This window comes from Pituophis catenifer, unplaced genomic scaffold (assembly GCF_029215685.1).
Source record: "Pituophis catenifer annectens isolate HBS135680 unplaced genomic scaffold, rPitCat1.0.hap2 SCAF_3, whole genome shotgun sequence".
Lineage (NCBI taxonomy): Eukaryota > Metazoa > Chordata > Lepidosauria > Squamata > Colubridae > Pituophis > Pituophis catenifer.
This window is the reverse complement of record NW_027256883.1, coordinates 104,315,582-104,341,535: the sequence shown is the minus strand read 5'-3', so window position 1 is coordinate 104,341,535 and position 25,954 is coordinate 104,315,582. Positions and strand designations below refer to the sequence as shown.

Sequence of the window (25,954 nt, the reverse complement as noted above, 5' to 3'; positions counted from 1 at the left end):
GGTATCAAAAGCCGCTGAGAGGTCTAATAGGACCAAAACAGAGGAACAACCTCTATCCCGAGCCCTCCAGAGATCATCAACCAACGCGACCAATGCCGTTTCCGTGCTGTACCCGGGCCTGAAGCCGGACTGGAACGGATCTAGATAGACGGTTTCATCCAGGTACTGTGGGAGCTGTCGCGCAACCACACTCTCAACAACCTTCGCCAAAAAGCGAAGGTTGGAAACTGGACGATAGTTTGCTAAAACAGCTGGGTCCAGAGAGGGCTTCTTGAGGAGGGGCCTCACCACCGCCTCTTTCAAGGCGGGAGGCAAGAACCCCTCACTCAAGGAAGCATTTATAATCCTCTGGAGCCAGCCTCGTGTAACCTCCCGGGTAGCCAGCACCAACCAGGAGGGACACGGGTCCAATAAACATGTGGTTGCGTTCAACCTCCCCAGCATCCTGTCCACGTCCTCGGGAGTCACAGGGTCAAACTCATCCCAGATAACCGTCTCAAGACAGACCTCGGACAACCCGCCTGTACCTACCCAGTCAGAGTCCAAGCCTTCCCGAATCTGAGCGACTTTATCGTGCAGATAATGCGCAAAATCCTCAGCACGACCTTGCAAGGGGTCTTCCCGCGCTCCCAGATGGAGAAGGGAGCGAGTCACCCTAAACAAGGCAGCTGGGCGATTCTCTGCCGACGCGATAAGAGCGGAAAAGTAATTACACTTCGCCGCCTTTATCACCACTAAGTAGGTCCTGATATAAGACCTCACTAGTGTATGATCAGATTCGGAGCGACTGGCCCTCCAACTACTCTCTAGGCGTCTTTTCCGGCGTTTCATCCCCCTCAGCTCCTCGGAGAACCAAGGAGCTGGGAAGAATCGGCGCCGGGTCAGAGGCCGCAAAGGCACGACCCGATCTAAAGCACCAGCGGCCGCCCTATCCCAGGCGGCCACCAGGTCTTCCGTCGAGTCGCGCGCCAGAGTCTCAGGAAATGGCCCAAGCTCCATTCGGAACCTATCAGGATCCATCAGGCGCCTGGGGCGGAACCACCTGATCGGTTCCGCCTCCCTGCGGTGGGGCATAGCGGTCAGGAAATCAAGTCTAAGGAGAGAATGGTCTGACCATGACAAGGGTTCGATAACTATATCCCCTGTATCTAAGCCATTCAACCACTGACCAGAGACGAAAACCAAGTCCAGCGTGTTTCCTCCTATGTGAGTGGGGCCCTGAATTAACTGGGTCAGGTCCATGGCCGTCATGGAAGCCATGAACTCCCGAGCCACCTCAGATGCCTCACCGATGGACGGCAGGTTGAAATCCCCCATGACTAAAAGCCTGGGGGTATCAACCACCACCCCGGCTATAACATTGAGGAGCTCGGGCAGGGTCGCTGCCACGCAGCAAGGAGCCAGGTATGCAACCAGCAGGCCCATCTGCCTCCCATGGCCCCACTTCACAAGGAGAGACTCACAACCGGCTATCTGAGGTACAGTGGCCTCCCTAGGATCAAGACCTTCCTTTATAATAACCGCCACCCCCCCCACCCCTACCCTGGGCCCTTGGCTGATGGAATGCACGGAAACCCGGTGGGCACATTTCTACGAGGGGGACCCCCCCCTCCAAGCCCAGCCAGGTCTCAGTAATACCCGCCAGGTCCGCTCCCCCCTCCTGAATCAGCTCACAAATGAGGGGGGCTTTATTAGCCATGGACCTGGCGTTGCACAGCATCAGCCTAAGACCCAGGCTCTGAGACTCCGGACAACCCAGGGAACGAGAAGAGCATTGGGGGCCGGAGCATGTCACCGCTTGGAGACAGCGGATACGTGCCCCCACAACATGATATGGCCCCCTGCTCCCACCATACCTGCCCCTCCCACCTACGGTCCTGATGACATCGCCCTCCTCCCTACCAACACCAACCCCCTCCGATCCCCACTCTGCACCTCCCCTAGCGCGACCCTGTGCCGGGCCTGGTCCCCTCCCCAACAAATCACCCTCCCTATCCTTTGCCAAACAACCCTCCCCCCTCCCAAAACCCCTTAAAAGATTGGCAAACGACAATTTTAAAAAACCCCTCAACCCCCTCTTCGCCGCATGCCACCTCTCGGGATTCCAAAATCCGTCATCGAGGTAGGCCCTCGATAGAGTGGAGGGCCAATTCTGCGAGAGGGGGGAGTCTTGCAGAACAAGAAGCTCAGCTGCCGTATACATTTTGCCACAGAGGATAAGTGACCATGTCCCAAGGGTCAGATGACAAATAAGAGGTCCAAAAGGGAGCAAATAAAGTGGGGGCATCCAAAGTCCGAGGTCCAAAGTCCACTGTCCCCTCACCACAGTGGGAAGGATCTCTTGCCAAGTCGACACAGTTCAAGGGGGATACAATCCAACCACCCTCTCATGGTGATTGGTCTGATGGTCAGTCCCCTCTACTGGTGAGATGGAAGTAGTGAACCTTAGTTAGCTGCTAGATTGTTCTATTTCAAGCACAAAAGATTTGCCACAAATGACATGCTTTTTTCATCAATTTTATGGTTGAACAGTATTTATGAATAACATAGCTGCTATAATTGAACATGATCAGGTAGAAAATGTTATTTCGCAGAGAGGCTAAGAGAAAATTGTCTAAGATCTGAAAATGCATCAGAGAAGGAAACTTGAGCCCTAAAATACAAACTTTCTTCTCGGCACTTATACATTTGGTCTCACTATCTCTGTTTGTTAAGAGTCTGCCAGATCCATTTCAGCCATCTCTCAGGATTACCCACATGCAAGTTCAGAAATGCACATACAAAAACTCTTTACCCACTCAAAAAAATAGGTTGCTCCGTACTCTTTTCTAATCTTACCTATATTCTGTGCAGTCCTTCCAACCCTAGCTCCAAATTCCTCCTCTATACTATATTACCTCTCCTCTATTCCATCCCAAAACCCCACATTTCCTGTTCCAGCCACGTGGGAACCATTCCAGAGAAGAACTAGCATCTTTGTTCACTTTTCACAGAATGTATCTGGGAAATAAAAATTGCAAATAGCTATTCTGAACATTCCTGGCAGCCAGGGAAAGAAATTAAACATCAAAACAAAATTAAATTACTAGAAGCCAACATGGGTTTGTCAAAAATAATCATGTCAGACAGATCTTATTGCATACTTTGACAAATGAGTAAATTAGTGGACAAGCAAAATGCTGTAGACATGCAGGTAGTCCTCGACTTATGACCACAATTGAGCCCAAAATTTATGTTGCTAAGCAAGGCAGTTAACTGAGTTTTGCCTATATTACAATCTTTTTTCCACAGCTTTTTTGTGGAAGTGGGTTGGGAAGATTACAAATGGTGATTACATGACCCTGGAACAGTGCAACTGTCATAAATACATGCCAATTTCCAAGCAGCAGAAATCTGACCGCATGACCATGGGGATACTGCAACAGTTGTAATGTGAAAATCAGTAATAAATCATTTTTTTTCAATGCCATTATAGCTTCAAGCAGTCACTAAATAAATGGTTGTAAATTGAGGATTACCTGTAAAACAATAAAATAATGCTCAAACTAATTATAACTAGACAACACACAGTTTATATAGACATTGAAACTGTTGCTCTTTCTTTATGTAGCAAAAATTTTAAAAATTATTTATAAAAAACAGTATAATAGCAATAGCACTTAGACTTATATACCACTTCACAGTGCTTTACAGCCCTCTCTAAGCAGTTTAGTCAGCATATTGCCACCAACAATCTGAGTCCTCATTTTATCGATCTCAGAAGGATAGAAGACTGAGTTAACCTTGAGCCAGTGAGAATCAAACTGCAGAAATAGCCTGCAATACTGCATTCTAACCACTGTGCCACCACAGCTCATTATAATAAAAAAGAACAAGCAATAAAAGACAGCAAAATGGAAAAGAGGAAAAATAAACCTACACCATTGAAGAAAGCATTCAAATACCCTTGCCAAATATCCATCTGTTTCAAGAATCTTAGAAACACCATCAGGGTGGGCCTATCTGAATTTTGGTGGGGTGAACCTTATTCCAAAGAGCAAGTGCTGTGACAATGAAGGTGTACTTTCAGGAACCGACAGTTTTAGTTAATCAAAGGAACCCAGAGTGTGCCAACCCTGCCAGACTGAATCAATGAGGAAGATGTGGGATTGACAGCATCACCACCAAATGGATTCCTAACTGACTGACTAATCACATGTAGTCCTCAATAGAACTACATCTGCAGGAAGGGAAGCATGCAGTGGGATACCACAAGGTTCTGCCTTATGTCCAGTACTCTTCAATATCTTAACAAATGATTTAGGTGAAGGGATAGAAGGGGAACTCATCAAATTTGCAGAAAACACCAAATTGAGGGGAGTAACCAAGACTTTAGAAAATAGGCTCAAGATCCAGAAGTAGTTGAATACTAGGCCTGATCCAACAAAATGCAGTTCAATGGTGAGAAAAGGTTTTACACTTTGGCAAAAAAAAAAAATGGCACAGATATAGACCAGAGGTGCACAACCTGTGGGCCACTGCCCACTAGTGGATCATGAAGGGTTTACACCTGGGCCACCAAAACAGCCAGCGTGCATGCATGTGCATGCACATCCTCACTTGTGTGAGCAGTGGGCAAATGTGTGTGTGCTCCGTTTGCATGAGCAGCAGTTGTGCATGCACGTTTGAGCAAATGGAGCTGCACACATGCACGTGCTTACCAGCTGCTCGCATGGAACCATCCCAATTCCCCCCCTGCTGGTCCGCAAAGCTGGAAACACTGGGGAACTCTGGAATAGATGGTACTTGGCTCAACAGCAGTAGCTGTGAGAAGGATCTAGGTGTTCTAGTGGACCATCACTTAGGTATGAGCCAGAAATGTGCTGCGGTTGCCAAAAAATGCAGTCCTAGGCTGCATCAACAGAGCGATAATATCAAGATCACATGAAGTGTTAGTACCGCTTTATACTTTTTTTGTGACACCACACTTGGAATACTGCATCCGGTTTTGATCATCGCAGTACAAAAATGATGTTGAGACAAAGTGCAGAGAAGAGTAATCATGATTAGGCATGGAGACTAAAACATAAGATGAACCGTTGCAGGAGCTGGGTTATGTCTAGTATAACGAAGAGAAGGACTGGGCTGGTGACATGATAGCAGTCTTCCAATATTTGAGGGAGTGTCACAGAGAAGAGGGGGTCAAACTTTTCTCCAAAGTCCCTGAGGGCAGGACAACAAGTAACAGAGCGAAACTTATCAAGTTGTAGATCCAACCTACAACTAAGGAGAAATTTCTTGTCAGTGAGAACAATTAATCAGTGGAACAGCTTGCCTCCAGAAGTTGTGGCTACTCCTTTACTAGAGGTTTTTAAGAAGAGACTGGGTAGCCATTTGTCCAGAATGGTATAGAGTCTCCTACTTTGGCAGGAGTTTGGACTAGAAGACCTTCAAGGTCCCTTTCAAGTCTGTTATTCTGTTATTAAAGTAAATCACAGATAGAAGGACAATTGAGGATATATTTGGAAAATATTTGGGGATTGCAGAGATTTCATTACTTAGTTAGCTATAGGTAAAACTTAATATAATGCAGCATAGATACTCATTTATATATATATATGTAGCGGCGAATATCTGTAGCTCGGGTGTAGGATGAGGGTGAAGGTTCGTTCTGCGAGTTTGTGGGTTGGTTTCCGAACATTTCGTTACCAGGCTAAGTAACATCTTCAGTGGAGTTTAGGGGATGTTACCTTAAACTCTGCTGAAGATGTTACCTAGTCTGATAACGAAATGTTCAGAAACCAACCCACAAGCTTGCAAAACGAACCTTCAACCTCACATATATGTAGTTGCTTCCATATTTAACCATGATTATACAGTCTATACAATTTCTTTTTCAGGTTTCAGATCACCAGAGTTATCTTGTTATTTCTTTGATATTCTGTGCCATCCTAGTCTTTATGCTTTTTCTGCAACGTTGCAAATATAAACCAGAATTGAATAATGATTACTTCTCAAAGATTCTCAAAAGTAATCACTATCCTAGTCCTAAAAGGTAACTTATTTCTCAGGTTTGTATGGAAAACTAAGAACAACTACATACTAAGACATACTTATGACTAAATTATAAAATGCTTTTCATTATATAAATGCTTTTTATTATATAAATGTGTAGAATGGAAGATGTGTTGAGGTATGAAATTTATGAATGAATGGTGTGTGAAATTATCAAATTTGTGAATGAACGTTATGTGAAAAAGTGAAATTATCAAATGGCTTTTGAAAGAACCTTGCCACTCAGGATAACTTGTAGATAGGTCATGAAAAATAGCTTAAGAGCAGTTGCCCATCCTTCTAGCAGGAAATAAAATAAATAAGCTATTTCAGTATTTATCTCCATTTAGCACACTTGAAACAGCAAACACAAAAAAGAAAGACACATCCAATTGCAGAATGGTATTACCCCCTCTCTTATGTGCCCTAACTACCAAAATAGCTACCAGAAAGTTGCCTCTCCCTTGTAAAGGCAGGAGATGATGGCTCCATTTAGAAGCCACTCAGCAAGAACTAATATATATGCAGTTCAAGCATTTGCTCATTTTAGTTCTAATTTCTCATTTTGCTCTAATGCACAATGCATATCATGCTTTACTTCATGACTTCTGTAAAATAAATAGAATGTAGAGTACACAATGGTGTAAAGTTTCTTATTTTTTGTACAGGTAGTCCTCGAATTACGAATGTAATGGAGTCTGCCCATTACATTCATAACTCGAGGATTCTTAGGAGTGAATCACGTAACTTGACGGTGATCACTCCCTGCTTTCGCCCATGTATTCGCTAATCAAATGTGTGGGTCATTAAATGCACATGAGGTATCTCAGGATGGAGAAGGCCATGGGGGGGTCTAGTGATGTAACAGGCCATCGGCTTAAGACCACCCAAGGCCGCCTCCGACCTACTGAGATACCTCATGCTCCCCACAATTGCTTCCTTCCCCCTTCTGCCACACCGGGTCTCCACAGGCACGCAGGCCTGTGGAGACTGACTTACCTTGTGAAGATCTAGCAAGCTGTCTCATCTCCATCCTCTCTGCCATGGTTTCTTTGCCTGCTCCCGATACTCCAAAAGCGGAGCAGTGAGAGTAGAGGGAGAGCAGGATGAGCACGGACTGCTTGGCTTCTCTGACTCACCAAAGCTACCTACCACTTCCAGAGCTGTGGGGAGCCTTGATGAGTCTCCTCCAAAGGCTTCCAGTCTCGGCATGGAAAAGCGTTTGCACGCTGATGGGGGGCTTTGGGGCAGCGAAATCACATTGCTTCAAGCCTCTTGTTGGTGTGCAAACACTTTTCGTGCATAGACTGGAAGGTTCTGGGTGCCCTGATGTCATGGGACTTCAAGTACCCATTCTCTGCAGAAGCGGATGGGTGCCTGAAGTTGTGTAACATCATGGCCCCTAGAAGCTTCCAGCCTTTGGGGAAAAAGTGCTTGCATGCCAATGGGGTGCTTTGAGGTGGCGCAATTTTGCCACCTCAAAATGTCCCATCAGTGTGCAAACTAAGCTTCCAGTCTCCGGGCGAAAAGCATTTGAGCACCAATGGGGCACTTTGAGGTGGCAAAATTGGGGGGTCAGAAGCTGGTGATGATGATGGGAATAGGTAGGGCGAATGTTGTAGTGCCTCTGGGGTTGTTCGTAAGGGTGAACAATTGTTGTGGTGCTGCAACATTCGTAACCTCAGGACTGTGTCACAAGTCCTTGGGGTGGGGTGGGGGGTTATTTTGCAATTTAACTGGATTTTAGAACTTTGGTAGGAAAAGCTATTTTATCACTTTTGGTGATAAGGCACTGTTTTTCTCCTGCAGATGTATTTCCTCCTATGATGATATGAATGTGAAAAGAAGAACTTCCTTTCCACTCACTAGGTCTCAGTCTTTTCAGCTAAATAGCAAACAAGGTAAGGATAGCTATGGTTGAACTACTTGTTTCTACAGATTGCTGGTGAAACCACTACTGTATTTCAGTGCAAAACAGTTGTCATAACACACTTTATAATTTGTTGCAGAAATATAAAAGTGCAATTAAAATCTTCTGATAGGTAATCAGATTTGTTTGTGTATGTGCATGTGTTAGCAATATTTTGGGTAGCTGTGCAATAAAGCAAACCTAGGTCCATCAAGTGCTGTTATCTTTAGCAGTCCTTCTTCCCCAGAGACTATTTATCAGAAGTATTTTGGTTATTATCTGACTATTGAGTTTTCAAATCTGAGAATAAATGGATTTTGCTTTAGAAGTTTAAGAGTACTATTGTTATTTGACTTTTATTTTAATTCCCTTTAGAACCTCATATAAACTGAGAGATCATTACCAAATATAATAAAGATTTGCTTCCTGTGGCACCACAAAGACTTGTAGTATGGCACTTGTGCAAGATGAGATTTCAACCAAGTTGAAATATTAGAGATAGAAGATTCATTGCTCTCAAGGTTCTCAATCGTTAGCCTCATCATCTTGTTTTATCTCTTAAATTTCCCTTGCCAGATGAGTTTTGAAATATGTCTATCCAAATTAGTAAAAAAATCTTTTTTGAGCCGAATTGGTATGCACTGGAATAGAAACAACATTTTTGGTAGGACATTAATCTTTTTTTTTTATTGAAAAGTTTTATAATAGATACAAACATTTTCTCCCACCCCTCCCACCCCTCCACCCTCACCCCCTCCCACACCCCTTACCCACCCATCCACCCTTTCCCCCTCCCCCTTCCCCAGAACAGGCACAGGGTATAGCATTCACAAACATATAACTAAAATATGCTAACAATTTGTTGACTTCAAAATCTCCCCAGGTCTTTAACTCCTTACAATTCAAAACACTATAAACATAAACTAAAAAGTTAAGAATGTTTCATTCATAAGCTATATGAAACATCTTAGTCTGATACTTGTTTTGAATATAGTCAATCCATCTTTTCCATTCCGATATATATCTTTCGTTTGAATAGTCTTTGAGATATGATGAAATTTTTGTCATCTCTGCCAAATGCGCGACTTTCAGTGTCCATTCTTCAGTAGTAGGTGGATCTTCCTTCTTCCAATACTGTGCCACCAGTAACCTGGCTGCTGTTATTAAATTTAAAACCAACTTAGTCTCTATTACAGTACAATCCATAACTATTCCCAACAAAAAAAACTGTGGTGTAAATTTAATCTTTTTCTTTAAAATATTTTGAATAATCCACCATATTTTTATCCAAAAAGCCTTAATTTTTTTTACATGTCCACCATATATGAAAATACATAGCATCTTCACACTCACATTGCCAACATTTAGGTTGTAAATTTGGATACATACAGGCTAGTTTTTTTGGATCTAAATGCCATCTATAAAACATTTTATAGAAGTTCTCTCTTAAATTTAGGCTTGTGTGAATCTTACATTTCTAACCCATATCTTTTCCCATGTTTCCATCATTATTGGTTCTCCTATATTTTGTGCCCACTTTATCATACAGTCCTTGACTAGCTCTGTTTCTGAATCTATTTCCACTAATACATTATACAACCTTTTTATATGCATTTGACTTTTGTCTCTTATTTGTTTTATCAAATTCTCATCCTGTTGCAAAATACCAATTTTTTTATCTTCTCTCCATCTGGCCTGCAGCTGTCCATATTGAAACCAAGTTCTAATTATTCCTTCTTCTCTTAATTGTTCCATAGATTTTAATTGTAATCTCACTCCTCCTTTATAGAGAAGTTCCTTGTATGTAATCCTATCTTGTTTCTGCTCCACATTTATATTCTCTATCGCGTGTCTGGGTACTGTCCATATTGGTAACTTATCGTTTAATTTGTATTGATACTTTTTCCAGACACGCAATAAAGCATTCCTGAATATATGACTTTTAAAAGTCTTGTCTACTTTCTTGTCATACAATAAATAAGCATGCCAGCCATAGACCAGACCATATCCTTCAATATTTAATATCCTTTCCTCCGTTAAATTTATCCAGTCAATAACTGCTGAGAGGGCAGCGGCTTCATAATACAATCTTAAATTGGGCATTTTAAGACCACCTCTTTCTCGTGTATCTTGCATTATCTTTTGATTTACTCGTGGTTTCTTCCCTGCCCAAATAAACTTATTTATGCCCTTCTGCCATTCCTTCAAGTTTTCATCTTTTTTAAGTATAGGTATCATTTGAAAAAGAAATAAAAGCTTTGGTAAGACATTCATTTTTACTGCAGCTATCCTTCCCAGCAAAGACAATTGTAATTTTCTCCAGTTTTCCATCTCTTTCTGTATTTTTTGCCACAACGGTTCATAATTATGCTGATATAGTTTCATATTTGTAGTCATAATATAAACCCCTAAATATTTAACCTTCTTTACTATCTCAAATCCTGTTACCCTTTCTATCTCTTCTCTTTGGCTTCTAGTCATATTTTTAGCTATTATCTTTGTTTTGGCTGTATTTATTTTAAAACCAGATACTTGTCCATATGGATTAATTATATCCATCAAGGCTGTAATCGATTGTGCTGGTTGGGCTAGGGTAACAACCAGGTCATCCGCAAATGCTCTTATCTTATACTCATGCTGTCTAATTTTAATTCCCTTTATTGTATTTGTCCCATGTATTTTACTCAGTAAAATTTCCAGCGTCAAAATAAACAATAATGGAGACAAGGGACAACCTTGCCTTGTTCCTTTTTCTATATTAAAAATATCTGTTAAACCACCATTAATTATTATTTGCGCTGTTTGTTTCTGATATATTGCCTTAATAGATTGTATAAAATATTCTCCAAATTGCATCCTTTCTCTTAATTTCAATAAAAAATGCCAATTCAATCTATCGAAGGCTTTCTCAGCATCCAAAAATACTAGCACTGCGGGGACCTAGTTGTTCCTCCCCAAATACTCTAGAAAGTTAACAATTTGCCTTACATTGCTTTTCATTTGTCTACCATTTATAAAACCAGTTTGATCATGATGAATCATTTGCTGCATAACTGTCATTAATCTATTTGCTAATATTTTAGCAAAAATCTTGTAATCTGTATTTAAAAGTGAAATTGGTCTGTAGTTTTTTGGATCTATATGATCTTGACCCTCTTTTGGGATCAAAGAGATAAAAGCTGTTTTCCAAGTTGGAGGTATCTCTCCTTCCTGTTGTATATTGTTAAATAATTCCTTCAGTGGTTCCACCATTTCCTCCTGTAAACTTTTATAATAAACAGCTGTCAAACCATCTGTCCGAGGAGCTTTACCCACTTTCAACTGCTCAATTGCAAACAGAATTTCCTCGGAAGTTATCAATTGATTTAAACTATCCCTCTGCTCTTTTGAAATCGTATAAAAATTCTCTTTCTGCAAATATCTATCTATCTATATCTATATCTTGAATTTTATCACCAGTATAGAGCCTTGAGTAGAACTCTAAAAAAGATTTTTTAATCAATTCTTGCTCATAAACCTCTTTACCCTTGTATTTTATTTTCTCTATAGTCCTTGATTTCTGCTTTTTCCTTAACAAATATGCTAACCACCTGCCAGGTTTATTAGCATTGCAAAAAGTATTGTGTTTAGCATATTTTAAGTTAGTTGCCACTTGATCTGCTATTAACATATTAAATTGACCTTTCAGTAAATTAATTGCCTCTTTAATTTTCTTATCTGTTGGATTAACCATCAAAGCTCTTTCTTGCTTTTTTAATCTCTTCTTCTAATTCCTTTCTTTTTTCTCCCTGTTTCTTTCTATATTTATTATTCAAATATATCAAAATACCTCGCATGTATGCTTTACTTGCATTCCACACCATTTCCATAGATGTACCCTTTTGCATATTCATAACAAAAAATTCTTTCATAAATTTTTTACACTCTTTTACATTTTCTTCATATCTAAACAAATTATCATTTAACCTCCAGGACCTCCTAAGCCCCTTTCCATACTCCAGTTCCATCCAAACTGGACTATGGTCTGTCAACGTTCTTGAACAAATCTTCGTACTCTTCACCCTAGAAAAGAGGTCATTAGTAATTAGTATAAAATCAATCCTTGAAAAGGATTGATATCTATCTGAAAAGAAAGTAAAGTCTTTTTCTTCTGGATTTCTTTCACGCCAAATGTCCCTCAACTCCCAATCATCCATCATCTCCAAAAACGATTTGGGCAATCTTGCTCTTGTTAAAACATTTTGCTTAGGTCCCTTCTTGTCCTTTTTAACATCTAAAACACCATTCCAATCACCCAGTAGGATACAAGTATTGTATACCCATTGTGTCAACTTTGAGTGTAAAAGATTATAAAACTTTTCCTATTGTTGGTTCGGGGCATATACTCCAATTAAAAGTAATTTTTCTCCTTTTATTAAAAGTTCAATCACTAAAAATCTTCCTTAATCATCTGCTTCAATTAATTTGGCAATTAAGTCTCTTTTCAAATATATAACTATACCATTTTTCTTCTCTGGTGCTGCCGCTACATAATGTGTTCCTAATCTTGTGTTTGTTAAATATTTTTGATCTTGTATCCTAATATGAGTCTCTTGTAAACAAATTACATCATTTTTAAATTTTAAAGATAATGAAATATTTTCCTCCTCTTCTGTGGAGAATTCAAACCATTGACATTCCATGTTAGAAATCTAGTTCCCATCTTTGGGCCTCTGAAGCATTTGGAGCATTCGCTGATGATCTTGCCTCATTTGGCTTTTAGGTCTGGCTCCTCCCACTGCTTCTGTTTTTGTAGTTCCTTGAGTTGCCTTCTGAAGTTGTTGCAGTCTTAATTCTTCCTTGCGTTTAGCTGTTGCTGCTCTGGTCTGTCTTTGATCCTTTGATTCTTCTGATATATCAATTAAGTCCAAATCTTGAACAGCAATCTGAATTTGTGGGAAATCTTCTTGACTGGTCGAAGCTCCCCCCTGAACTATTGTCATCAGCTCCTCTCTCTCTCCTTCCATTACTTCTTCCTTACTTTTAACTTCTGGTGATTTTGGTGGTCCAGCCTTTAACACATTGGCATAAAAATCTCTTGCTTTCCATACTGTATTAAGCCGATATCTCTCACCCGAATAATTCACCACTAAGCCGGCTGGCACTTCCCATCTATACTGTATTTGGCGTTTTCTCAGTTCATCCACCAGAAAAGCATACTCCCTTCTACCTCTCAACATTTTGGGGGGGATTTCTTTCATTGTCATCACCTCCTGGCCTTCCACTTGAAGCTTGTTTTTAAAGGTAGCCTGTAAAATTTCATTGCATAGTCTCCTTGAGGTAAAATATATTACAATGTCTCTTGGTAAATGTTTCTGTCTGGCCACCCACGAATTGACACGATATATCTTGTCAATCTGCCAGCCTAACTCCACTTTCTGCTCCCCCAACATCTGCGTCAATGCCTCTGACATCATCTCTTTCAAATTCTCTTGTTTGTTCTCCTTCACCCCTCTTATTCTTAGAGCAAATTCCATATCTCTGTATTGAATAATTGTTACATCAGCTTCAGCTCTTTCCATTTTATTCTGAGTCTCTCCTAATTTGTAATCCAAAATTTCTGTAGATTGCTTAATTTCTTCAACTTCATCATCCAAAATTTCAATGTGACCTGCCAAACCTTTAAATGCCAATATTATATCTTCCTTAATTTCCTGATTCTGAACTGCAATCTCATCTGAAACAGACTGTATTTGTTCATTAGTTTCATTAATTTTTTAATTAATCACAGTAGCAATTTTATCCTGTGTAGCTTTTATGGCTTCTTGTATCATTTCAAACATTAAAATCTGTGGATCTGTTGGGGGAACAGAGGCTTGCATTCTAGATGTGTGGGCTGGAGAGCTTCCGGCACTCCCAGTTCCTTTAATAGGAACAGTCTTTACAGGTTTTGAGGCCATTTCAGTTTAAGAATCAGAAGCCAAAAAGAAGAGTTCAACAAAGTCAGAAATTTTCCCAGTCTTAAATTAGTATCTTAAAATCCTTCTTCTCTCAATACAAAAGTTCTTTCAAGCAAGAGGCTACCGGCAAAATGAAACTTTCCTTTAACTTTCACTTTCCACGCGCTTTCAAGCCTCAATCCCATCTTGTTACAAATTTGCTACGTTGTTATTTCCGAAGGAGGTAAAAAACATTGGAGTTAAGTTTAGATACTTGCAGTCTGACTTCTCCTGGCTTGTTCTGCCTGCAGCAAATTTAAATGTTGGAAATCCCTTCATTTGTTATTGGCAGAATTGGTCGCAGCGTCTTGCTCCACTAAATAGCAGAGTCGTCCCAGGTCCGGAGTAGATTGACAGGCTTCTAGGGAGCTCTCGCCCTTCGTGCCCCAGAATTTTTCCTAGGGCACTTGGGGAGCTCTACCTTCACCTGTCGGCTCTCCTCTCTTCCCTTTGCCTGGGGAGAAAGTTTCCAAGCCACCAGAAAGCTGTTTTTGGCTGTTCTGGCAGCTTTTACAGTGCCGGGGATTGGGCACTCCCGGAGGAGCGTTTGCAACGCGCGCGGAGCCAACCGGAAGTCCGGTAGGACATTAATCTTAATGGTGGCTATCCTGCCCATTAAAGATAGCTATAATTTTCCCCATTTTTCCAAATCACACCTAATTTGTGCTATTAATTTATCACAATTATGTTCTTTGAGTGTGATGCATCTTGCAGTCAATTGAATTCCTAAATATCTAAGTTTTTTCTTAGTCTGAATATTTATCTTTCCCTCCAATTCTTTTTTTTTTTTTTTTTTTTTTTGCTCTTCAGTCATATTTTTGACTATCATTTTCATTTTTTCCTTATTTATTTTTAGGCCCGCTACTTCCCCATATTCCTCCAGTACTTCCATCAGGCTAACATCAGATTATACAGGCTTTTCAATAATAAAGACAAGATTGTCCGCAAATGCCTGTATTTTAAAATTTTCTTATTTTTAAACCATTGATCTGTACATCTTCTTCTCGAATTGTTCTAATTAAAGTCTCTAATGATAAAATAAACATAGCGGACAACCTTGCCTTGCCCCTTTTTGGATTGGAAAATTCTTCGTCGTTTCCCCATTGATTACCACTTTGGCCTCCTGTCTAAAATAAATTGCTTTATACATCTTTATAATTTTTTCCCAAAATCCATTTAATTTAATTGTTCTAGTATAAAGTCCCATTTGACGTTATCAAAGGCTTTTTGTGCATTGATAAATAATGTTTTTCATTATTGACTTCATAATATTCTATGGTATCTAAAATAGTCCTAATGTTATTCCTTATATGCCTTCTGAGCAGGAAGCCATTTTGGTCAGAATGAATAAAATTCTCTAGAAATTTCTTTAATCTGTAAGAAATCTGTTTTCACTGACAGAGGGTTGCAGGAAGCTGAAAATGGAGCCCATTTTCACTGGCAGAGCACCTGGGCCGCCACAGGCGCCCCTGAAATGAGTGACATTGAGCTGGTTATGCCCACCCTGGCCACACCCACCATGGTCAAACACAATCCTGATGCGGTTCTCAATGAAATCGAGTTTGACACCCCGTGATAAGAGTATATTAGGTATATTCTGACTAACACAGAATAGAAGTGTGGTGACTTCCTTTGATATTTATCCTGTAATTCTATTGATGCAATATAGGATTATAGGAGCTAGTTTTGGCAATTACCTTACTTTTGTGAATAAAGCACTACATTCCTACCAATGTCATAGCTTTTCCTTCTCTCCTATTTAACACTCTTTTATAGTGTATCTTGGTAATAGACAGGTATAAAGATACATTACGTTTCTACTTTCAGGACACTTTTCCTTCTTTCCATATTATTTGATATTTGATATACACTATGGACCTAATATGGAGTGTGCAATTTAAAGTATACAATATACAGTTTAAAGTATACCAAAAACCCACATAATTGAGCAGTTTGGAACAGGATCCCCCCCAGCCAACCAAAAAAATTCTGCCTAAGGATCATTTTACCACTGCACTACCATCTCTTATGCCCAGATCAGAAAGTGCCCCTACCTTCTGCACAAGCGCCATCCTATATAGACCAACAGACTCCTGTCTTTCTGACTTTCCAGACCGATGGGGGGAGAGAGGGGATGATTCTGGGCAAGTAGTGGGCGAGTGCATGAGCCCACAGCTCCAGAAGTGCCACTTCCACAGTCCAGTTCTGAATGGGCCACAGCCTGCGGGTTGGGGACTGTGCTACATAGACCATGTCTCTCTGCCTCTTCTGCCATATTCCATAAAAAAATGGACAGTGATATGTAAGGTTACAAATTCTAAGAGACATCTAATTCACAGAAGTTATACATGATTTTTTCTTAATTTCCATCTTGATAGTATTTTTTTTTTAAATTTGTTTATATGCCGCCCTTCTCCGGAGACTCAGGGTGGCTTACAATGTGCTAAGCAATAGCCTTCATCCTTTTGTATATTTATACAAAGTCAGCTTATTGCCCCCACAACTGGGTCCTCAATTTACCTACCTTAGAAAGGATGGAAGGCTGAGTCAACCTTGAGCCTGGCGAGATTCGAACCTGCAGTAATTGTAGGCAGCTGGTCTTAATAACAGGGTGCTTTAGATCACTGTACTACCAAGGCTCATTTGATAAATGATGTTCATTCATCGTGTTCGAAGAGGACCTTGACATCTAACAGGTTGTGGTCTGTCCACGATGTGTCAGCAGGTGGCTGCTAAGACCTATACAGGCACAAAATGTTCTGCCAGGTGTTGGGCAGATGTGTGGACACCATTGTTGCAGTATTTGCAGCTCTTGCTTTGCGGAGTGATCACTTTTCTTGTGCTATGGTTTTTCTTCTGTCCTCAGATGTCTGGCAGCCTTGGTGGATCAGCGTGCGCCATGTCGATAGATCTTGTGCCAGGGTTTCCCAGGAGATGGTCCAGGGACTTGAAAGAGACTTTCAACATGTTTTTGTATCGCTTCCTTTGTCCCCCGTGCGATCGCTTTCCTTGAGATAGCTCACCATAGAGGAGCTGTTTAGGGATGCAATGGTCTGGCATCCTTGCAACATGGCCTGCCCAGAGTGTCTGGACTTTCATCATCAGGCTGTGAACTGATGGCAGGCCTGCTCTGGAGAGGACTTCTGTGTCTGGCACCTTGTTCTGCCACTGGATCCTCAGAATTCTACGGAGGCAGGTCATGTGAAAGTGGTTCAATGGCCTAGCATGCCTCCTGTATTCAGTCCAAGTCTCACTGGCATACATCAGGGTAGTTAGCATTACTGCTCGGTAGACTTGGAGCTTTGTAGCAATGCTTATTCCATGGCGGTCCCACACATTGGTCAATAGTCTGCCAAATGCAGAGCTTGCCTTGGCGATTCTGCAGTTGACCTCAATGTCACTGCATGGGAGAGGGTGCTGGCAAGGTATGTAAATTGATCCACTGCTTGCAGCTTTTGTCCCTTCACTGTGATGGTAGGCTCTTGGTGTTAGGCTTTCGGAGCTGGCTGATGCATCACTTCGGTCTTCTTTATGTTGATGAGAAGGGCGAAGTTGTCACATGCTGCTGCAAATTTGTCCACACTGGCTTGCATTTCCTGCTCTGATCCAGCATTCAGGACACAGTCATCAGCAAAGAGGAGGTCACATAGCATAGTCTCCTTTATCTTGGTGACAGCCTGTAGTCTTCACAGGTTGAAAAGTTTCCCATTGGTCCAGTATAACTCCTAGGGAGCTGTTCTGGAAGGCATCCAACAGCATGTCTGAAACCATTATGCTGAATAAGGTCAGTGCCAACATGCACCCTTGCTTGATGCCATTTGTAATAGGAAAGCCTCTGAAGCTTCTCTGTCGTCCAGAACACGAGCCATCATACTGTCATGGAACTGACATACCATCAGGATGAATCTATCACGGCACCCAAACTTCAACATGATGCGTCACAGACCTTTGCGACTGACAGTGTCAAAAGCCTTAGTGAGATCCAAGAAGGTGGTGTACAATTCACGATTCTGGTCTTGACACTTCTCTTGGAGGTGTCGGGCTGCAAAGATCACATCCACAGTGCCACGCTCTGTGGAAACCGCACTGTGTCTCGGGTAATAAACCCTGTTCCAGGTGTTCAATCAGGTGGTTCAGCAACACTTGTGCAAGGATCTTGCCTGCGATGGAAAGCAGTGATATTCCTCTCTGATTATCACAGACTTGTCGATTCCTTTTCCTCTTGTAGAGGTTTACAATGGAAGCATCTTTCAGTTCCTGAGTAATGGATCCTTGATTCCAGAAAGACTGGAACAGCTGAGTGAGTTTGTTGACGAGCACTGCACCGCCATCCCTATGGACCTCTGCTGGGATCGCATCAGATACTGGGGCCTTGGCACTGGACAGCTGGCTGATGGCCTGTAGGGTTTCAGTCTTTGATGGTGGGGCATCCAGGCTGTGGTTGATATCCACCTGGGGCATTCTGTCAATTGCCTTGTTGATAGAAGATGGGTGGTTCAGTACAGATTGGAAGTGTTCAGCCCATCACTGTAAAATCAGAATCTTTTCAGTGATGAGAGTTACACCATCTGAGTCCAGTAGGGGGGAGCTCTCTGAGGGCTGAGGTCCGTACAAGGATCTGAGGGCTCCGTAGAACCATTTAGGATCGTTTCTATCAGCAAACTTCTGAATTTCATCTGCTTTGGTACTCAACCAGGAGTTCTGCATCTTGTGAAGCTTGCTCTGTACGGTCCTGCGAGTGTTGTTGAAGGTATTTTTCTTAGCTGTTGACGACAGGTCATTCTGATAAGCACAGTGAAGGCAGTGCTTTTCAGCAAGTAGCCTTGATCTCTTCATCGTTTTCGTCAAACCAGTTCTGCTGTTTCCTGTGTGAGGGTCCAAGAACCTTTAATGCAGAAGAGTGCACTCTTCTGCATTAAATAACATCTTTTTCAACACATATGCCATTTCATGCAGGAATTAATGGGCTATAAATTTTCTCAAATGAAATCCAGTGTTGAAAGGAGGTTATTTTTTCTTCAATTTCTGGCCATTCAAGAACAGACAAGTGATGACACGTGAGGCAGGATACACGATGCAGAGACTCCTAATTGTGGATGGACTTACTATACTGCAATTTTCTTAATTATCTGCTGGGCATTTATTTGGCTACAGACTTGACTATAAATAACAACCAGCGTAGTTTAGGTATGTATAACATGCCCTTAATAGTGTAAAATCTACTCAAAGAACAAGTTCAGAATCTATTTTAAATTTATCATTTATATTGATGCTATATCATTTGTCTAATTTTACTGACTTAATGTTACTGTCTATCTTAATAAGGAAGAATATACCTAATACATATAAAAGTACAAAGGTACTATCTATATATCTTTTTTTCCTTTTAGTGAATCCAGATGACTTCTACATTGTAGAACCATTGAAGTTTTCCCCAGAAAAAAAGGTATGTTATTATAGATGACCTAAGAGCAGCATTATATAAAATAGTTCTAAGAGTTAAAAGGCCTTCACTTAACAAACTATTTTTCTTTTTTAGAAGAAGCGTTGCAAATATAAAAATGAGAAAATTGAAACAGTCAAGCCAGTAACTGAAGCAATTAATCAAGTAGCTAATGGAGAAATAAAAAACAAGAGGACTTTTACCAATCAGAGAGACTTCTCTAATATTGGTGACGTATATCATTCTTTGTACAAAAGCCTGCCATCAGAAGGAAGCTCTGAAACCTCATCACAATCTGAAGAGTCCTACTTCTGTGGCATTTCAGCGTGCAGAGGTTTGTGCAATGGGCAAATCCAAAAGACAAAAACTGAGAAGAGAACTCTTAAACGAAGACGTTCTAAAGCCCCAGAACAGCAGAAACTCATAAAAACAATACAGACTAAAACGGGGTCCTTGCCAAGCCTGCACGATATCATCAAAGGAAACAAAGATATAACTGTGGGAACATTTAGTGTCACAGCTGTTTCTGGTCATCTTTAAATTTTATTGAATACTTCATAGTGGAAGTTTTTGTATGACAAATTCTGTTGTAGTGGGATGATAGACTAAAAAAGTACAGAGGAGCATCTAGATATTTTGATGGTTTTTTTAAAAAAAACAAATAGCATTTTGTCAACAATTTTTCAAAGCTGCTTTTTTACATCATATCAATTTTCCCTAGCCATGTTCTGCACAATTCCCATTATCTCCTGTCAGCATGCCTAGTACTTGCTGATTAGGGTTAATAAGAATTCCAAAGTATCCAGGGGGCAGCTGATCATGGAAAATCATTTAGCAATTGAATTCTGCGACATGGGGACTAATTTTACACTTTTTATGTAAATGTGTATGTGTTTTTTCATTTGACTTAATTTTTATCAGATTGCTGAAATGAGAGTACACCAGAGTGAATGATAAGGACACTCTTTGGGGGAAGTTTCAAGATTATAGTTTATAAGTTAACTTATCGAGCACTTTCAGCAGTGCCTTTTTCTTTTTTTAAAAGATCTAATGTCTTTTCTAAATTTCATATGTAATGTGACTTATTTAAAAGTCTTTGTTTCACATCTCTCATGTTAGTTTTTATAGTCTACAGGGCTAATGAGATGGACTTATAAAAGAATATGAATTATGAAGCGAGCCCAAATCAGAATGAGAGTCAGAAGGGTTAGACTGTGTGAATCATACAGAATTGCGGCACTAGGATCTGTAATAAACAACAGATTTATGGTGCCAGTAGAAACTGTGAATTACAAAATAAATCAGAACACTTGTATTTAAAATATGTTTACTTATTTTGTTTTACTTTGGGGCTAGGATTTCCACTGCATATTCCAGGGTTCGGTTAATATTTTTAATCATTGTTTGCATAGCTGCTATTATGCTTCCATTGTCCCTTACAGTGCATTTTTATCCCTATCCCTTCTGCCTACTGCTATTACAGTGTTACATTTCTCATACTATAAGAGAGAAAGTGCTCTGCTTCATATAATGTTATTCTTATATATGGTAAAGCAAAATTGTGGCAGCTGTATTCATAATGATTTAGAAAAACATTAAGTAATATCTAAGAAGTAAGTGTACAAAAGAAAACAGTAATTATAAATATGTTTCTGCTAAAAATTTGAACAAGCAACCTTCTACCATACAAGGCAATTTTTTAAACTATATTAATCCAGTTAATATACAGGTACTCCTCAGTTTACAACTGTAATTGAGCCAGCAATTAGTCACAAGGCATGATAGTTAAGTAAGTCATCATGTGTCGAGTCCTGCCGGAGCTCGCCATCGATGGGGGGTGTGGGAGACGAAGGAGTGGAGATAAGCAGCCGCAGCGAACACACAAACAGTTCCTGGATAGCAGCATTCAGGGCAATGATTGATGACGTTGCTGGGCCTCTCCGATTCTGCTGTCCTCGCTGCTCGCAGCTGTTACTGTTAAGGGAGTGGGGGGTGCTTGATTGATAATCACCGGATGTATGTTTAAGGGGCTGAGTTTTTGTTAAATAGCGCTGTGGTGTGATTACACCCAGCGCTGACTTTGAACCAAAACACCGACTTGTACTTTACTTTTGACTGCAAGCTTATCATTGCCAAAGTAAACCCTGATTCTCTGTGTGTTACTGGTGATTATTTCCTATCGCAGTTCTGAACGAACGACAAGCCGAGAGAAAGTCAGCGCTTGGTTCCTTTTCGCAAGAGGTGAGGAGTCCCTGTGGCTTTGCAGCAAAGGGGGATATGGCAGAAGGGACGGCCTTGGAAGAGCAGGAGTGTGGTGGAGATGTGGAGGGGGAGGAACCACTGATAGAGGAGGTGAAGGAGAGTGTGGAACAGTTGGCAGTGAAACCAAAAGTCAAGCAACCCAAGAGCGCCCCGCCCCGACCGGAGGAGGAGAGTTTTCCAGGACAACGGGCTCGGACGGGGGATTGGTGGCACAGCTCTGTTCTCCTCGGGCCACGGATGCCAACACCCCCTCGCTTGGGAGCATCTTTCCAGGGCTGGAGGGAAAGACGATGGACTGAGGAGGATGAAGGGGATTGGGGGTATCCTGCCTCATCCGGTCCCAGCACCATAGATACGCTACGTGAGCGTTTTGGGGAATCTGGATTTCATGACGCCCCATCCTGGCAGCCCTGGGTTGCAGGGCTGGAGCCTCCAGGTTCTTCTTGGCAGGATACAGGGGTGACCGCTTCGGAGACCCAATTCCGGCTCACAAGTCCTAAATTGAGGATGGAGCGGACCTCTAGACGATCCATGGACCAACCCCCTCCAGAACAAGACCAAGGTGCCTCGTCGGGAGACCTTGGAGCCGGTCCTGAGCCCCAACCAACGCAATTGGCAGGGGGCTTACCTGTTGGGGGTCGCAGGGCGACGAGGGACTGACCTAGGCAGGACAGGAGAGCGACTGGAGCAGCGAGGACCCCAGGCCCCATGCCTTGGCCTCCGGGGGCCCCGCCAGGGCTGTGGGTCCCGCAGGCCGTTTGGGGACCACCTGCCCTGCAGACTTCCTTTGACGGAAACCCTGAACAAGTGGCTATTTTCTTAAGCCAGGTGATAAGCCATATGGACCAATATGGACAGTGGTATCCCTCCCAGTGGGCTATGGTGGTTGCTGTTACGGGGGTCCTGACGGGAGAAGCGGCTGAGTGGGTGGCAGGCCTCCATGCTAAACATGCAAGGGAACTCGTGGACCTGGGACGATTTCTGGAGGCTCTTCGTGCCAGATTTGAAGATGAAACAAGCGCCCAGGTTGCAGAGGGGGATTTGTTTGCGCTTAAGCAACGGGGCATACCAGCAAAGGAATATGTACAGGAGTTCCGAAAGATTGCGGCTCGGTTGGTGGGGTAGCCAGAACGTCTTCTGGTGCACCAATTCCATAAAGGACTAGACCGTGATTTACGGCAAGCCTGCGTGTACCGGGGCTTGCCCCCCAAGTTGAGTGTGTGGTACAAGGCAGCCATCGAATTGGACGTCGGTCTCCGAGAATTCCGTATACGGGGTGAAGGGGTTGCAAGTCAAGGAAAACGACCAGCAGAACGCACACAAACACCCAAGGAGACTAAACCGAATGCTGGCTCCGGCTTGGGGGAAAGGATCCAGCGGCCTGCGTTTCGTTGCTTCAGATGTAATCGCCTTGGTCATCGAGCAGCCGACTGTCCTCATCCCATGCCCCGCAACTTGGACCAAACCCCCCCTCCTAGAGCTGTGTTGAGAGGCAGAGGCCGACCAACATCCGAACGGTCCCAAATGACTCGAACATCCTGTATGGAGAGGGATCCCCTGGCTACAGATACTAAGAAAGTGGTGGCGGAAAAGTTCCCGATTGTGGCTGGGGATAGTGATGACGACGATGAGGACCCACATGACCCGATGGTGAGCGACCCCATCCGACCTTTTGTGGTACCAGTCGTACTCCGAAACCCACGGGCCACCACTGGACGCCGATATGAGGCATTGATTGATTCAGGGTGTACTCGTTGTTTAATTCGTAGGGCGATAGTTGACGAACTTGGGCTGCGGGTTGTGCGGTTGAGAACCCCTATTACCTTTGAACAAATGGATGGTTCATTGCTGGGAGGGGCACCAGTGACTCATATAACAGAAAAGGTGCACCTCGATATTGGGGAGCACACCGAAACTATTCGGTTTATTATAGTGGAGAAAATGTTAGAACCAGTGATTTTAGGATTAGCATGGTTGGACAAGTGGGCTCCTACGATATGGTGGGAAGGGGGTTTTCGCAAACTTCGATTACCGTTGGGACCTCCCCCTACCAAGGAGGAAAAGGAGCCAGCAGGGGGAATAGAAGCAGACAGCCCACCAGTAGACACGACGTATCCTGATGTGTATAGGGATCTCGCCAGAGTCTTTAGTGAGGAGGAATGTGAGACCCTGCCCCCTCACCGGCCTACGGATTGCAGTATTGAGTTAATACCCGGGGCGAAGCTACCCAAGCCCCGGATGTATTCAATGACACAACCCGAACTAAAAGAATTACGAAAATATATAGACAAGAACTTGGCCCGGGGTTTTATCACACCTAGTCGATCAAAGATGGCTGCCCCTGTCCTGTTTCGTGGGAAGAAAGACGGGGGTTTACGCTTATGCGTTGACTTCAGGGGTCTCAATGCAGTGTGTGTGGAGCCCCTCTATCCACTTCCCTTAATGAAGGACCTGTTAGCTGCCCTAGCCACCGGTCGTATCTTTACGAAACTCGACCTACGCGAAGCGTATTATAGGATACGAATCAAACCAGGGGATGAGTGGAAAACAACATTCAATTGTCCCTTGGGAAGCTATCAGTTCCAGGTCATGCCGTTCGGACTACAGGGCGCCCCTGCGGTGTTCATGCAGTTCATCAATGAAGTGCTGCATGAACATCTGTACAGGGGTGTCCTTGTATATTTGGATGACATCTTAATTTACACGCAAACTGAAGAGGAACATATATCTCTGGTCCGACAGGTCTTAGACAAATTATTAGCTGCTAAGCTGTACGTGAAACTATCCAAATGTGAGTTTCACAAAAAGAGGATAGATTATCTAGGCTATAGAATATCAGAGAGCGGGGTAGAGATGGATCCCAGAAAAGTCCAGGCAGTGCTTGAATGGCAGGCCCCTAGAACCAGAAAGCAATTACAGAGCTTTCTAGGCTTTGCAAACTTCTATCGGCAGTTCATTCCCAGATTTGCTGAAATAGCCCTACCACTAACGGATCTGTTACGGACCAAACCGGCCACAGCTAAACCAAAGCCGGGACAAGCGTTGACGTGGTCGTCAGCGTGTCAAATGGCTTTCGAGCAGTTAAAAACACTCTTTGCTCAAGAACCAGTACTCAAGCATCCAGACCCAACGCAGGCATTCGTAGTCCAAGCAGATGCTAGCGACGTGGCTGTAGGAGCAGTACTCCTACAAAGAACACAGCAGGGAGGGTTACAACCTTGTGCCTATACGTCTAAAAAGTTAACCACGACAGAGCGGGCATGGGCGATCTGGGAAAAAGAGGCATTCGCGGTCCGTTGGGCGTTGATGACATGGCGACATCTCTTGGAGGGGGCGTCTCATCCTTTTGAGGTATGGACGGACCATAAAAACTTAGAAGCCTTACAAACGCCCAGGCGACTATCTCCCAAACAGATAAGGTGGGCACAATATTTTCAGCGTTTCTCTTTCCGGTTGCGGTATGTTCCTGCTGGGAAAAACTTCCTGGCTGATGCGCTGTCCCGGATGCCACAGTATAATAGCAAGCGAGAGGAAGTGATAGAACCTCTAATTGCACCTTCCCAAACCCTATTAAGACTTACAGAAGTAGATGGTCACTTACGTACCGAGTTTAAAACAGCTTTACAACAGGATCAATGGGTAATCCAAAACCCCTCTATGGTTAGCTATAATGATGGAATAGCGTGGAGGGAGAATAGAATATATGTTCCAGAACGTTTACGGAACGTAGTGTTATGCAGGTGCCATGATGCCAAATCAGCAGGCCATTTTGGGTATTTAAAAACTCTACACCTTGTGAGGAGGCAATTCTGGTGGCCACGAATGCGTAAGGACATAGAAACATACGTAAAAGGTTGCACAACCTGTGCAACCGCCAAACCCTGGTCTGGACGACCGTTAGGACTATTACAGACAGTCGCGAATCCTAGCAGGCCTTGGGAAGAGATAGCTATGGATTTCATAGTCGATCTCCCCCCTAGCCATGGCCACACTGTAATTTGGACAGTGGTAGATCTGTTTTCGAAACAGGCCCACTTTGTGCCATGTAAAAGCATACCATCCGCGCGACAATTAACCAAACTCTTTTTGCAACATATCTATCGTCTCCATGGAGCACCTAAGAGGATTATATCCGACCGCGGTGTTCAATTCACCTCTAAGTTTTGGAGACGATTTGTCCGTTTAATTGGGTCCTCTCAAGGGTTAAGTTCAGCATTCCACCCGAGCACTAACGGGGCGGCTGAACGGGCCAATGCCATGGTCGAAAGATATATCAGATGCTACGTTTCATACCAGCAGACGAATTGGTCAGGACTCCTGCCTTTCGCC

General features: G+C 42.6%; 1 protein-coding gene across 1 annotated transcript in view; it reads left to right on the top strand.

The window, feature by feature from the left end:
* Nucleotides 1–20,685, top strand: part of SUCO (SUN domain containing ossification factor) — a 257,495-nt gene extending 236,810 nt beyond the window's left edge. The window contains exons 21-24 of the mRNA XM_070940885.1: nt 5,880–6,034; nt 7,843–7,934; nt 19,311–19,366; nt 19,460–20,685. Coding sequence (XP_070796986.1) covers nt 5,880–6,034; nt 7,843–7,934; nt 19,311–19,366; nt 19,460–19,903 — 747 coding nt within the window. The 3' untranslated portion in view covers nt 19,904–20,685. The remainder of the gene's footprint in view (nt 1–5,879; nt 6,035–7,842; nt 7,935–19,310; nt 19,367–19,459) is intronic.
* Nucleotides 20,686–25,954: the final 5,269 nt, after the last annotated feature.